The sequence below is a fragment of the Enhydra lutris genome, unplaced genomic scaffold, assembly GCF_002288905.1.
Source record: "Enhydra lutris kenyoni isolate GAN:26980312 unplaced genomic scaffold, ASM228890v2 scaffoldscaffold68, whole genome shotgun sequence".
In the NCBI taxonomy this organism is placed as follows: Eukaryota; Metazoa; Chordata; class Mammalia; order Carnivora; family Mustelidae; genus Enhydra; species Enhydra lutris.
In genome coordinates, this window is record NW_019154152.1 from 4211667 (window position 1) to 4226653 (window position 14987).

General features: G+C 42.5%; 1 protein-coding gene across 1 annotated transcript in view; it reads left to right on the forward strand.

Annotated features, from left to right (window-relative positions):
* Window positions 1–3749: 3749 nt before the first annotated feature.
* Window positions 3750–14987, forward strand: part of LOC111159403 (SET binding factor 2) — a 501856-nt gene continuing 490618 nt past the window's right edge. The window contains exon 1 of the mRNA XM_022521837.1: window positions 3750–3804. Within this exon, the coding sequence (XP_022377545.1) occupies window positions 3750–3804 (55 nt within the window). The remainder of the gene's footprint in view (window positions 3805–14987) is intronic.

Below are 14987 nucleotides of genomic sequence, written 5' to 3' on the forward strand. Positions count from 1 at the left end.
TGGCAGCCCACCCAGCAGAATGGAATATGCCTTACAGCACACAGCATTTAATTCTAGGCTTTGAAAACAACTAAGCTTTGATTAAAAAAAAAAAAAGTTTAAATAACTTGAGCCAACACTTATTAATAAAATAAAACTCAACACATTTAGAAAGTAAAATGGGACTCCTATATCATGTGCAAAACTCAAAATGGTCTAAATACCAGAGCTTAAACTATGAAACTCTTAGAAAACAGGAGCAAATTTTTATGACTTTGGATTTGTCAATGGCATTAGATATGAAACCAAAAGCACAGAAAACGAAAAAAATTAGATACATTATATTTCATATGGTATATACATAAAATGGAATATTATTCAGCCATAAAAAAGTATGAAATACTGACAGATGCTGCAACATGGATGAAATCTGAAAACATTATACTAAATGAAAGAATCTACAAAGGTCACATATTGTATGATTCCTTTTTTTTTTTTTAAGATTTTATTTATTTATTTGACAGAGATCACACATAGGCAGAGAGGCAGGCAGAGAAAGAGGGGGAAGCAGGCTCCCCACTGAATAGAGAGCCCCATGTGGGTCTCGATCCCAGGAACCTGAGATCATGACCTGAGCTGAAGGCAGAGGCTTTAACCCACTGAGCCACCCAGGTGCCCCTGTATGATTCCATTTATATAAAATATCCATAATAGTCAAATCCACAGAGAAAAAAAATTGGTAGTTACAAGGAGCTGGGGGAGGGGAAATGGGAGTGACTGCTTACTGGGTATGATCAAAATTGTTTTGGAGCTAGATAGAAGTGGTAGTTATACAACATTTTGAATCTACTAAATACCACCCAATTGTACACTTTAACAGGGTTAATTTTATGATATGTAAATTTCACATTTAAAAAAAATTTTTTTTTTTTTAAAGATTTTATTTATTTATTTATTTGACAGAGAGAGATCACAAGTAGATGGAGAGGCAGGCAGAGAGAGAGAGGGAAGCAGGTTTCCTGCCGAGCAGAGAACCCGATGCGGGACTCGATTCCAGGACCCTGAGATCATGACCTGAGCTGAAGGCAGCGGCTTAACCCACTGAGCCACCCAGGCGCCCCTAAAAAATTTTTTTTTACTTATTTATTTATTTGACAGAGATCACAAGTAGGCAGAGAGGCCTGCAGAGAGAGAGGTTGGGGGAAGCAGGCTCCGGGCTGAGCAGAGAGCCTGATGCGGGGCTGGATCCGAAGATCCTGGAATCATGATGCTGGGATCACGACCTGAGCTTAAGGTTGAGGCTTTAATCCACTGAGCCATCCAGGTGTCCCCTAACATTATTTTTTTAAAAGTTTTTTTTAGGGTGCCTGGGTGGCTCAGTGGGTTAAGCCGCTGCCTTCGGCTCAGGTCATGATCTCAGGGTCCTGGGATCGAGTCCCGCATCGGGCTCTCTGCTCAGCAGGGAGCCTGCTTCCCTCTCTCTCTCTCTGCCTGCCTCTCTGTCTACTTGTGATCTCTCTCTGTCAAATAAATAAAATCTTTAAAAAAAAAGTTTTTTTTATTTAGGTAATCTTTATACCCAACATATGGTTGGAACTCAAGACCTTGAGACCAAGAGTCACATACTCTTCCGAATGAGTCCGCCAGGTACCCCTTTGCCTTAATTTAAAGAAAAGTAAAATGGGGAAGGAACATGACAGCTGCCTTAAAAATGTGGAACTCTATCTGAAAGATAGTTTTTTTTTTTTTTTTTCTGGGTAGTTCCAGAGAGCAAAATTAGGGGAAGTTACAGGACAACTCTAACATAAATGAGGAAGACCTTTCTAACAACAGGTCTTTTAAACAGTGGAATGGGGGGCTCCTGGTGGCTCAGTCAGTTAAGTGTCTGCCTTCAGCTCAGGTCATGATCTCAGGGTCCTTGGATTGAGTCCCGCATCAGTCTCCCTGCTCAGTGGGGAGTATGCTTCTCTACCCTTCCTCCCCGCTTGTGATCTCTCTCTTTCTCAAATAAATAAAATCTTAAAATAATAATAATAATAATAAACATAAATAATAAAAATAAAAATAAACTTCCTTGCCTCCCAAGCAAGTAACATTACCCCTTACTGAAAGTGATCAAGCTGGATGATGAGCTCTTCAGGGAAGTTATAGAGAGGATTCTTACAAGGCGTGTGACTGAGGCTTTTTTTGGTTTAATTATTTTCAAGAGTAATCTGTTATCTTCCCTCCACCCCTGTAACTAGGCTGATTCAGTTTGACCGCAGGCAATTTGCAAACAAATTCCTAGAGTTAAGGTATTCCTTCCCGGGAATTTCAGTTATAGCATAGCCCAGCCCTCTCAATTTATAGATGAAGAAAGTATAGCACAGAAAGAGGAAATGATCAATTGAACTTTCAGAAGTTGAAACTCCAACCCTCTGGACTTCCAGTTCAGAGTTCAAGCTATTGCAACTTCCTGTTGGTAGTTGGGGGAAATTGTATAATCACCCATTAAAAATAGTTGAGCACCTACTGTATACCAGACACTGGTCAGAGTTCTTAGATATAAATGGTAAGGGTCAAGTCCTCAATTAATGAGTAGTGGTAAGTAACCACGAAGATGATATTTGCAAATCATGGAGAGCCCAAAACTTCAGTCTACCACCTGTAACTTATCCAACTACTAAAACTTCCTCAGATACTAACAATTGACAAGACAAAGTCATCTGGGTGACTCATCAGCCAAATTCGAAATGATCAATACGAACAGCAAACAAGAAAATGACCTAGATAATTCCTAGATTGGATGATGAGACCCACTAATTCATTTTATTGCGTTCTTGAGTAGGGAAGTTGAAGTCACCACCTGCTCTGGCTTCGAAAGCCCTGGGAACGTTGCAAGCAGAGAAAATGCAGAAGGGAGGGTCTCCCTTGAGAGAGAGACAAAGCGTCTTCCCTCGTACTCCGTTGGATCCCGCCAGTTTAGGAGGATCCCGGTGATGCCCTGTTCTTTGACGGAATCCAGCTCCTCCTCCTTCGCCCCCATCCCCCCGCACTCTCCCACTTCGGGCACTCCCGGGGAAGCCCAGACCAACTGCCCCCAGCCCACCCAGCACTGAAGCAAGAGGCGCCTCAAGATTGCGCAAAAGCCTCTCCCTCCCCCCGCCTGCTCGGTGGCATGTTCCTTAAATTCCCATCTGCACAACATAAACAGGAAACGTGCAGCAAAAGCCCTGGCAGTGCAAATTCCATGCTCCAGTCGAAGGCGGGAGAATCTCGTCTTTGGGAGGGGAGTAGAGCGGGGGAGGGGAAAAAGCAAACTTTCCAGGAGACCCCTCAACCATCCCTGTCTCTTCTAACCAGATCTAGAAAGAAAGAATAGAGAAGGCGGAAGGAAGGACTCCTGCTTTGGAAAAAATAGGGGAGGGGGAGGCGGAGGTGGGCCACGAAGGGACAGCGAGGCTTCAAATGAACCGCCTGGAGTGGCTGAGGTGGCGGGAATACCCCCAGCCGCCTACTCCGCAAACCAGCGGTCGGCGTGGCCCTAGATGCTGCGGAGTGGGCTCACCGCCCGCAAGGGGTTCCCAAGTCAGCGGGGGTGGGGGCGGGGGAGGAGCGGGCGCTCCGCGCGGCGCAGGCGCAGACTGCGCCTCGGTTGTCAAACATGGCTGAAGTGCCGCCGCTGCCGCTACTGCCGCTGCAGGGAAAATGCTGAGCCCTCCCGGGCCGGGTGGGCGGCGGCGGCGAGGGCGGCTACCGGCACCTGCTTCTCCGGCGCGGCGGCGGCGGCCATGGCCCGGCTGGCTGACTACTTCATCGTAGTAGGCTACGACCACGAGAAGCCAGGTAAGGGTGTGGGGCGGGCGCCGCCCCCAGGCCTCCCCGCCCCCGTCTCCCCTAACCCCCACCCCCCGGCTGCTGTCCAGTGGGCTCTGCGGGGCAGGGCATCGCAGCCAGGAGGCGGGGAGGGCCGGGCCGGGCGGCGGCGGAGCTGCCGGTGGCTGTCCGGCCTTCTTGGCGGGGCTGAGCCTCGCGGTGGGCGTGAGGGACCCGCACGAGGGGAGGGGGAGGGGAGAAGAGGGGGAGGAGGCCGCGTACGCGGGGGCTCAGGGAGGCCCAGCTGGGCCAGCTCGAGGCAAGTTTGGGTGCCGCGACCCTCGCGCTGGAGGAGGCCGGGTCCCAGGGGCAGCGCCCTGGTGCTGGCGAGATTGGGCAGGACTGTGGGGTTGGGAGGGCGGGAGCCAACTGTGTTAAGTTCGTCGGGGATAAACTTCTGCCCTGCATCCTGAGTGAGTTAACGAGTGACGCAGGGGGCTGTCCTCTCCAAAAGGAAATGCTGAGAGAGTCCAGTGCTACTTTACCCCTGCGTTGTTGGGGGCCTGTCTAGTCACCGCCCCAGTGAACGCGTGGTACCGGGGAGGGGGAGAGGATCCTTGCACTTTTAAACATTTCTAGGAAATGCTCCCTGTTCTTTCAGGACAGATATGACAGTCATTTCAGAGTGTCTGAACACTATCTTTAAGTAAGGACAGTCAGCCGACCGCTGAAAGTCTTGCTTCACGTTGATTTGCGGTTTAAAATTTTTTTTTGGATTAAAAAGGGTTTTTTTTTTTTGTTTTTTGTTTTTTGTTGTTGTTTTTTTTTTGAGTGTAGTTGACATGCAGTGTTTAATGTGTTTTAATTATTCTTATGATTCATCACAAAACTTTATTCATAAGGAGCAATTTGGCAAATGCTTTGTATTTCAGTTTCATGATGGACTTGTGCAACTTAAAGTTCAGGGTTCATGCACGTTTATTTTGTATTTGCATTTCATTGTATTACTGTATAGCTAAGCGGAATGTAATAAACTGAACTGGGAAGCACAGCTATTTCAGGGTATTTCCAGTTGCACGTTTGCAAGGAATTTTAGATAGCGGCAGACAAAGCCCTTCATCTTTTGGAGGAGATGCTGCGATTGTGCTTTGCTGATAGTTACAGCCATTTGTAGTGGCAGAATGTCATTGTTCTACCCACTCTTGGTCAACTGCCCCTTGCACTATTACTCTTCTAATAACTTCCTTTAGTGGGGTTTTATATTTTTAAATCTTTAACTATTCACAACCTGATTGAGGTCAATTGTTACGAGAAGGGGTTGGGCTGTATTTAAAGTGTCTTCTGGCTCCAACATTTGATTTCCTAGTAATTTTGCATAGTCTGGTGTCTAACCAAGATTAACAATATGAAGAATTACAGTTTATTTTTAACATTATTTCACTTTTATCAAAATTGTTTTTTTTCCTCACTTTAAACTGAAACAATCAGGGGTGTCTGGGTGGCTCCTGGGTTAAGCCTCTGCCTTTGGCTCCGGTCATGGTCTCTCTGTCATGGTCTCGGAGTCCTAGGATGGAGCCCCACATTGGGCTCTCTGCTCAACAGGGAGCCTGCTTCTCTGCCTACTTGTGATCTCTCTCTCTGTCAAATAAATAAATAAAATCTTTTAAAAAAAACAAACCCAAAAACCTGAAACAATCATGTACTTGAAGAAAACTTGTAAGTAAAGTACAAAGAACTTTTTCTCTGAACCATTTGAGAGGAAGCTGCTGACCTGATGTCCTATCACTGCAGAATGCTTTAATGTGCATTTTTTTTTTTTTTTTTACAAACAAGAATATTCTCCTGCATAATCACAATGCAGTTATCAGAATCAGGAAATTTGTACTGATACAGTACTCCATTTAGTTTTCAGACTGGTTCAAGCTTTGTTGATTTTGCTGTTAATCTTTCTACTGGCAAAAGGATCCCATTCAGAATTATATGTTGCATTTACTTGTTATATCTCTTTAGTCTTCATTCTGGAACAGTTCCTCCATCTTCTCTTGACTTTCATAATCTTGACATTTATGAAGATTACAGGGCAGTTATTTTGTAGAATGCCCCTCAATTTGGGATTATCTGTTCTCTTATTTATTAGATACATACAGGTTATATACTTGGGTAGAAAAATCACAAAAGTGATGCTCATTGCAGTCTATCAGGTGGTACACAATTTCAGTTTATCCCATTACTGGTGATTTTTTTACTTTGATTACTTACTTGATATAAGTAATGCCTGCTGGGCTTCCTCACTACAAAGTTAATACGTAATTGTTAATACATAGTTTTGTGTGGAGTACTTTGAAACTATGTAAATATATTGTTTCTCATCTAACTTTTAAGAACTTTTTTTTTTTTTTTTTAAGATTTATTTATTTGACAGAGAGAGATCACAAGTAGGCAGAGAGGCAGGCAGAGAGACAGGAGGAAGCAGGCTCCCTGCTGAGCAGAGAGCCCAGTGTGGGGTTGGATCCCAGGACCCTGGGATCATGACCTGAGCCGAAGGCAGAGGCTTTAACCCACTGAGCCACCCAGGTGCCCCTCCTCATCTAACTTTTAATGTATTCCTGTATTTCTATCTGTATGAATATTTTTTAGTGGATTATATTCTATTACTATTTTTTTTTAAAGATTTTATTTATTTATTTAACAGAGACACAGTGAGCTAGGGAACACAAGCAGGGGCAGTGGGAAAGGGAGAAGCAGGCTTCCCGCTGAGCAGGGAGCGGGATGCGGATGGCGGGCTTGATACCAGGACCCTGTGATCATGACCTGAGCTGAAGTCACATGCCCAGTGACTGAGCCACCCAGGCGCCCGTACTATTTATTTTGATGTTTAGATTGTTCCTCATTTGGCCAATAAGAGCTCATTCAGGCTGGCTTTTGTGTCCTTATAACATGTCACCATCATTCCTTGAGCATGTCTTTACTTTTACGCACAGATTTATCCTATACCGTACCTGCCTTAGTCCTGCAGTTGGCTGTTTCTCAGACATTTTGAAGCTACAATCTCAGTGCTAATATGTTTGTTGTTGTTGGGTTGTTAATGTTCCCACACCCTCTTAATGGATGAAGCTGGGAATACATAGATGTATGTACACACACATTTATATCTATATTTATTTATCTGCATATATTGTAAATGATGAGTTCACACTAGTACTTCCCACTTCAGTATAAGTTCTAGTTCTTTTCTTTTTCATATTTGTAGTAGTTGTCTCTCATAGTAAGAAATACTCATATATATATATACTCATATATAGATATAGATATGCATACATATACTATGAGATATAATACTCTTCTCTCATAGTAAGAAATCTGGCTTCCATTATCCTTAATATATTTACTTATTTGTTCATATCTTCCTGTATTTAAACAAACTTTCATGTTTGCTACCACCCTCTCCTCTCCTGGATGCCTTTTTTCTCTGCTGATTCTTCCTTCTATCCCTTGCATTCTGCTACCCCTGTAAGAAGCTAACAGCCCATACTAGGATGTCCCAATTTAGGGATACCTTCTTCAACCTGCTCTGATTCTAACACCCCATGTTAGCTTCCTCGCTGTTTCTGGATGTATTTCTCACCCCAGTTAGGCTCTGATACCCTAAATTGGACTGCTTTCATGTGAAGACATCCTCTTCACTCTGTGAGACCTAGTGTCCCATGCAAGGTTTCCCCTCTGTGTTGACACCCTCTTCCAGTGCTTGGGTTGAACACATGTCTTCTTCCCATATGGACTCCTTTCTTGGTTCACTTGGGCTCTGACAACCCCCACCACACTCAGGGCTAACATGATTACTCACCATCCCACAGGAGGGAAAGGGAAGATTATTTTATTATTTTTATTATTATGTATTATTTTTTGGTGGAGATAGAAAGAGAGAATCCTAAGCCGGCTCAGGCTCAGCTACTTGAGCCATGTGGGGCTCGATCTCACAATGCTGAAATCATGACCAGAGCCGAAATCAAGAGTTCAGACGTCTAACTGACTGAGCCACCAGGGTGACCTATTTTTAATTTTTTTTTTTTAGATTTTTTTTTTTTTAATTTTTATTTATTTGTCAGAGAGAGAGAGTACATACAAGCAGGCAGAGAGGTAGGCAGAGAGAGAGGAGGAAGCAGGCTCCCCGCCGAGCAAGGAGCCCGATGTGGGACTAGATCCCAGGACCCCAGGATCATGACCCAAGCCGAAGGCAGTGGCTTAACCCACTGAGCCACCCAGGCGTCCCCCTATTTTTAATTTTTAATTATTTTTTAATTTTTATTTACCCACTGAGCCACCCAGGCGTCCCCCTATTTTTAATTTTTAATTATTTTTTAATTTTTATTTTTTTAAGATTTTATTTACTTATTTGATAGAGAGAGACACAGCGAGAGAGGGAACACAAGCGGGGGAAGTGGGAGAGGGAGAAGCAGGCTTCCTGCCAAGCAGGGAGCCTAGTGCCGGGCTCGATCCCAGAACCCTGGGATTATGACCTGAGCCGAAGACAGATGCTTAACCAACTGAGCCACCCAGGTGCCCCTATTTTTTATATTTTAGTGAACTCTGCATCACACATGAAGCTCCAGCTCACAATCCTGAGGTCAAGAGTCGCACGCTGTACTGTGAGCCAGCCAGGCACCCCAGGGAAGATTATTTTTTTAAGTAACAAAATCCAGAAGCTTTTATAAATTGTACAATCTGGATAGTAAAATGTATGATTTTATTATATATTTTTTTTACTTGGGATAATTTTTCTTTCGTCACATTTTTTGAAGTATAATTTACGTATAGTAAATTCACCTTTTTTTTTTTAAGATTTTTTTTTTTTTTATTCATTTACTTGACAGAGAGCGAGATCACAGGTAGGCAGAGAGGCAGGCAGAGAGAGAGAGAGAGAGAGAGAGAGAGAGAGAAGGAAGCAGGCTCCCTGCTGAGCAGAGAGCCCGATGCGGGACTCGATCCCAGGACCCTGAGATCATGACCTGAGCTGAAGGCAGAGGCTTAACCCACTGAGCCACCCAGGCGCCCTGTAAATTCACCTTTTTAACTGAACAATTCAGTGAGTTTTGACAGGTGTATACATAAATGTAGCCACAACCACAATTAAGGTATAGGTATAGAACATTTCTGTCCCTACAAAATGTTCTTTTGGGACACCTGGGTGGCTTAATTGGTTAATAGGTTAAATGTCTGACTTTGGTTCAAGTCATGATCTCAGGGTCTTGGGATAGAGCTGGCCTCCGGCTCTGCACTTGGCAGGGAGTCTGTTTGTCCCTCTTCTCCCTCTACCCATCCTCTGCTTGTGCTCTGTTTCTCTCTCAAATAAATAAAATATCTTAAAAAAAAAAAAAAAAAAGGAGTTCTCTCTGACCCTGTGAAGTTAGTTCCCTCCCTAGCCTGTGGCAATTACTGATCTGTCTTCTGTCCTTTTGTTTTTAATTTTATTTATTTATTTTTAGAATGTCACCTAAATGGAATTATATAGTTTTCTATGTCTGGCTTTTTTTTTTTTTTTTTTACGATTTTTATTTATTTATTTGACAGACAGAGATCACAAGTAGGCAGAGAGGCAGGCAGAGAGAGAGGAGGAAGCAGGCTCCCTGCTGAGCAGAGAGCCCGATGGTGGGGCTTGATCCCAGGACCCTGAGATCATGACCTGAGCCCAAGGCAGAGGCTTTAACCCACTGAGCCACCCAGGCGCCCCGATGTCTGGCTTTTTTTCTACTTAAAATATGTTTGAGGGGCACCTGGGTGGCTCAGTGGGTTAAAGCCTCTGCCTTCGGCTCGGGTCATGATCCTAGGGTTCTGGGATCAAGCCCCACATCGGGCTCTCTGCTCAGCAGGGAGCCTGCTTCCTCCTCTCTCTCTGCCTGCCTCTCTGCCTACTTGTGATCTCTGTCAAATAAATAAATAAAATCTTTAAAAAATATATGTTTGAGATTTATCCATGTTATATGCATTGTCAGTTCCTTTTTGTTATTGAATATAGTACAATTTATTTATCAATTCACCGGTTGGTAGAAATTTGAGTTTCCAGTTTTCAGCTATGAAACAAAGTTATTCTGGACATTTACATACAGATCTTTGAGTGTTCATATGGTTTCATTTCTCTTAGGTAAATACATGGGAGAAGAATTGCTGGGTCATATGATAAGTGTCTGTTTAGCTTGCTGTGAAACTGCCACCAAACTATTTTCCAAACACTGTGCCATTTTACATACTTCAGCAATGTGTAAAGATTCCAGTTAACCTTTTTATTCTATTTATTTATTAAAAAAATATTTTATTTATATATTTATTTGTTAGAAAGAGAGAACACAAGCAGGGAGAGTGGCAGGCATGGGTAGAGAGAGAAGCAGGCTCCCCGCTGAGCAAGGAGTCTGATGTAGGACTCTATTCCAGGACCCTGGGACCATCACCCGAGCCAAAGGCAGCGGCTTACTCGCCTGAGCCACCTAGGCATCCCATTTTATTTATTTTTATTACTTAAAATTAAAAAAAAAAAAAAACAACTTATAGCCATTCTAGTGGATATGTAGTGGTATCTCATTGTGGGTTCAATTTATATTTTCCTGGTTACTAATGATGTTAGTCAGCTTTTCATGTATTTATTGCATTTGGATATTTTTTGCAAAGTCTCAAGATCAAATTTTCTTTTCTATTTGATTGCTTAACTTCTTATTATTAAGGTTTTTGTTTTTGTTTTTTAATTTCAAATACAGGGGTGCCTGGGTGGTTCCATCAGTTAAGCATCTGACTCTTTTTAAAAAAGATTTATTTAGGGGCGCCTGGGTGGCTCAGTGGTTAAAGCCTCTGCCTTCGGCTCAGGTCATGATCTCAGGGTTCTGGGATCGAGTCCCGCATCGGGCTCTCTGCTCAGCAGGGAGCCTGCCTCCTCCTCCTGTCTCTCTCTGCCTGCCTCTCTGCCTACTTGTGATCTGTCTGTCAAAAAAAAAAAAAAAAAAAAAAAAAAAAAAAAGATTTATTTAGGGGCACGTGGATGTCTCAGTGGGTTAAAGCCTCTGCCTTCGGCTCAGATCATGATCCCAGGGTCCTGGGATCTAGCCCTGCATTGGGCTCTCTGCTCAGCGGTGAGCCTGCTTCCCCCTGCCTCTCTGCCTACTTGTGATCTGTGTCTGTCAAATAAATAAATAAAAAAACTTAAAAAAAAAAGATTTATTTATTTATTTGAGAGACAGAGAGTGTGCAGGGAGAGGGCAGACAGAGAGGGGAAGCAGATTCCCTACTGAGTGGGTTTGATCCTATGACCCTGAGATCATGACCTTAGTGGAAACTAAGAGTTGATTGCTCAACAACAGAGCCATTCAGGCGCCCTAAGCACGGGACTCTTGATCTCAGCTCAGGTCTTGATCTCAGGGTTGTGAGTTCAAGCCCCACACTGGGCTCCATGCCAGGTGCGGAGCTTGCTTTAAAGATAGATAGATAGATAGATAGGTAAATTAATTTCAGATACAAGTCTTTATCAGGTATTTTGTAAATAATTTCTTTCAGTCTGTGGTTTGCTTTTTCCTTGTTGTCTTTTTTTTTTAAGATTTTATTTATTTATTTGAGAGAGAGAAAAAAGAAAAACAACCAACTTAAAAAAAATGTGCTCTTCAAAAGACATTTTTTTTTTAAGATTTTATTTATTTATTTGACAGACAGAGAGATCACGAGTAGGCAGAGAGGCAGGCAGAGAGAGGAAGAAGCAGGCTCCCCGCTGAGCAGAGAGCCCGAAGCGGGACTTGATCCCAGGACCCTGTGATCACGACCTGAGCCGAAGGCAGAGACTTTAAACCACTGAGCCACCCAGGCGTCCCAACCTTTTCATCTTCTTAACAATGTCTTTTGGGGGCACCTGGGTGGCTCAGTGGTTAAGCCTCTGCCTTTGGCTCGGGTCATGGTCTCAGGATCCTGGGATCGAGTCCCACATCGGGCTCTCTGCTCAGCAGGGAGCCTGCTTCCCCCTCTCTCTCTGCCTGCCTCTCTGCCTACTTGTGATCTCTCTGTCTGTCAAATAAATAAATAAAATCTTAAAAAAAATGTCTTTTGAAAAGCACATTTTTTTTAAGTTGGTTGTTTCTTTCTTTTTTCTTTTAAGATTTTATTTATTTATTTGACAGAGAGAGAGATCAGAAGTAGGCAGAGAGAGAGGGGGAAGCAGGCTCCCTGCTGAGCAGAGAGCCTGATGCAGGGCTGGATCCCAGGACCCTGAGATCATGACCAGAGCCAAAGGCAGAGGCTTTAACCCACTGAGCCACCCAGGTGTCCCAAAGAACAGGTGTTTTAATTTGGGATAACTTTTTAAACGTTTGAATACTTTTATATCTTGAATTGTATCCTTGAGTTGTCCTTTTTATGTAAAGCCTGCTGAAAAACTTATTGGAAGAAAATCCGCTAAATTTGTGTACTTTGAATTGTAAATGAAGAAAGAATAAACCTAATTGATTCTGTAAATCTTTATTATAAAGCTTTCTTTGGAAGTTAGTATGATTTTATTACCCAAATCTCTCTAAAGCTAATCAGATTATGATAATATGATACTGAAATTTTGTGTGCTTATTACCACAATATTCCTGGAATTATTCAATCAATGCAGTCTATATTTGTTCCTAAAGTGTCTTTTCCATTAGTAATACTTCTCAGTTGAATTTTTCCATATATCTACATACCTATATTAAAATTGAATTGAAAGACAAAAAACCTTGTCTTTTGAAAAATTGCATTTACAAACTGGAAAAAATAATCCATGCTATTTGAATTGTATACAAAGAAGAGTGCTTGGCACATAGTATTTATTTAATAAAGATGTTTGAATGAATACACAATTGCTGAAAATATAAAAAGCTATAAGGAAGGAGTGTGGTTATGAAAGGATAATGAGGGATTTTTGTGGTGATAGAACTATTTTGTATCTTTACTAGGTGGCAGATACATGAGCCTTCATTTGCGATAAATTGCATAGAAGTAAATACACACAAAAAATGTGAATAAATACAGTAAAACTGGGGGGCTCTGAATAAGGAAGTAGATTGTATTAAAGTCATTATCTTGATGTTGATAAGGTAGTATGATTTTACAAGATACTGCTATTGGGAGAAACTGGGTAAAGAGAAATGGGATTTCTGTGTTAGTTTTCACAGTGATCTCAAAAAAAATAAATAAATAAAAGTTGTAAGAGGGGCACCTGGCGGGCTCAGTGGGTAGGGCATGTGACTTGATATCAGAGTCACGAGTTCAAGCCCCACGTTGGGTGTGGAACCTACTTAAAAAAATAAGTAAAATAGAAAAGCTATAAGATAAAGCTATAAAGGGGCGCCTGGGTGGCTCAGTGGGTTGGGCCGCTGCCTTCGGCTGGGGTCATGATCTCGGGGTCCTGGGATCGAGTCCCGCATCGGGCTCTCTGCTTGGCAGGGAGCCTGCTTCCCTCCCTCTCTCTGCCTGCCTCTCTGTCTACTTGTGATCTCTCTCTCTGTCAAATAAAAAAAAAAAAAAAAAAAAGATAAAGCTATAAGGGGCTCCTGGGTGGTTCAGTGGGTTAAGCCTCTGCCTTAGGCTCAGGTCATGGTCTCAGGGTCTTGTGATTGAGCCCCACATTGGGCTCTCTGCTCAGCAGGGAGTCAGTAGTCCTGACTCCCCCTCTCCCATTGCCTGCCTCTTTGCCTACTTGTGATTTTTCTCTCTCTGTGTCATATAAATAAATAAATCTTTAAAAAAAAGATAAAGCTATAAGATAAAAAGATGCTAGTAGTATTCTTACTTTTTCCTAAATGTTGATGACATAAGGAAAGGTTATTCTGTAAAATTCCAGGGAAATTCCACATCATCTTCAGTGGCTGAATTATTACATCTTAGGGGTATATTAATTTAACTTTATCATTTGTTATTGGGTATTTAATGTATTTCCAGTTTTGTATTCTTATACTGTCATGCTGAAGAGAACATACCTTCAAAACCACTGATTTTGGGAGCCTGGGTGACTCAGTTGTTAAGCATCTGCCTTCAGCTCAGGTCATGATCCCAGGGTCCTGGGATTGGGCCCCACATGGGCTCCCTGATCAGCGGGAAGCCTCCTTCTCCCTCTCCCCCTGCTTGTGTTCCCTATCTCACTGTGTCTCTTTCTGTCAAATAAATAAAATTTTAAAAAGAAACCCCAAACGCCATTTTATGACAGTTTGATTTTGATAATTTGAAATTAAGACTTTATTTTCCTGACTTTGCATATGACTATGCACAGTATTTAGGAAGTTAGGAAATATCATTTGTTTCTTTTTTTTTTTTAATTTTATAGATTTTATTTATTTATTAGAGAGATGGAGAGAGAATGCAAGTAGGCAGAGCAGCAGGCAGAGGGAGAGGGAGAAGCAGGCTCTCTGCTGAGGAGGGAGCCTGATTCAGGGCCCCATCCCAGGACCCTGGTACCATGACTCGAGCCCGAAGGCAACCGCTTAACCCACTGAGCCACCCAGGTGCCCCTGTCATTTGTTTCTAAGAGGTGAAGTTATTTGGTGAACTCTCTCTCTCTCTCTTTTTTTTTAAGATTTTATTTATTTATTTGAGAGAGAGTGAGAGAGCACGAGCGGGAGGGGGGAGGAGGGAGAGGGAGAAGCAAGCTCCCAGCTGAGCAGGGAGCCTGATGCAGGGGCTTGATTCCATGACCTGAGCTGAGGGCAGATGCTTAACCAGCTGAGCCACCCAGGTGCACCACGCCCCCCAACTCCAACGATTTTTATTTTTCTTTACTTTTTTTAAAGGTTTGTTTTGTTTTGTTGTTTATTTATTTGTCAGAGAGAGAGAGAAAGACTACAGGCAGGGGGAGTGGCAGCCAGAGGGAGAAGCAGGCTCCATGCTGAGCAGGGAGCCTGATGTGGGACTCAATCCCAGGACCCTGGGATCATGACCAGAGCCAAAGGCAGATGCTTAACCAACTGAGCTACTCAGGCATTCCTATCTTTTCTTTTTGTTCTTACTTTCTTTTACTTTTACTGTGATTTGTCCAAGAAAAATTGATAATGACCACATGGGTTAAATCCTTTATATGACTTTACTTTTTTCTTTTTATTTTACTTTTTTTTTAACTTAAATATCTTTTTTAATTTTTATTTTTAATTTTTATTTATTTGTTTATTTTTTTAAAGATTTTATTTATTTATTTGTCAGAGAGAGAGAGAGCGAGCGAGTGAGCACAG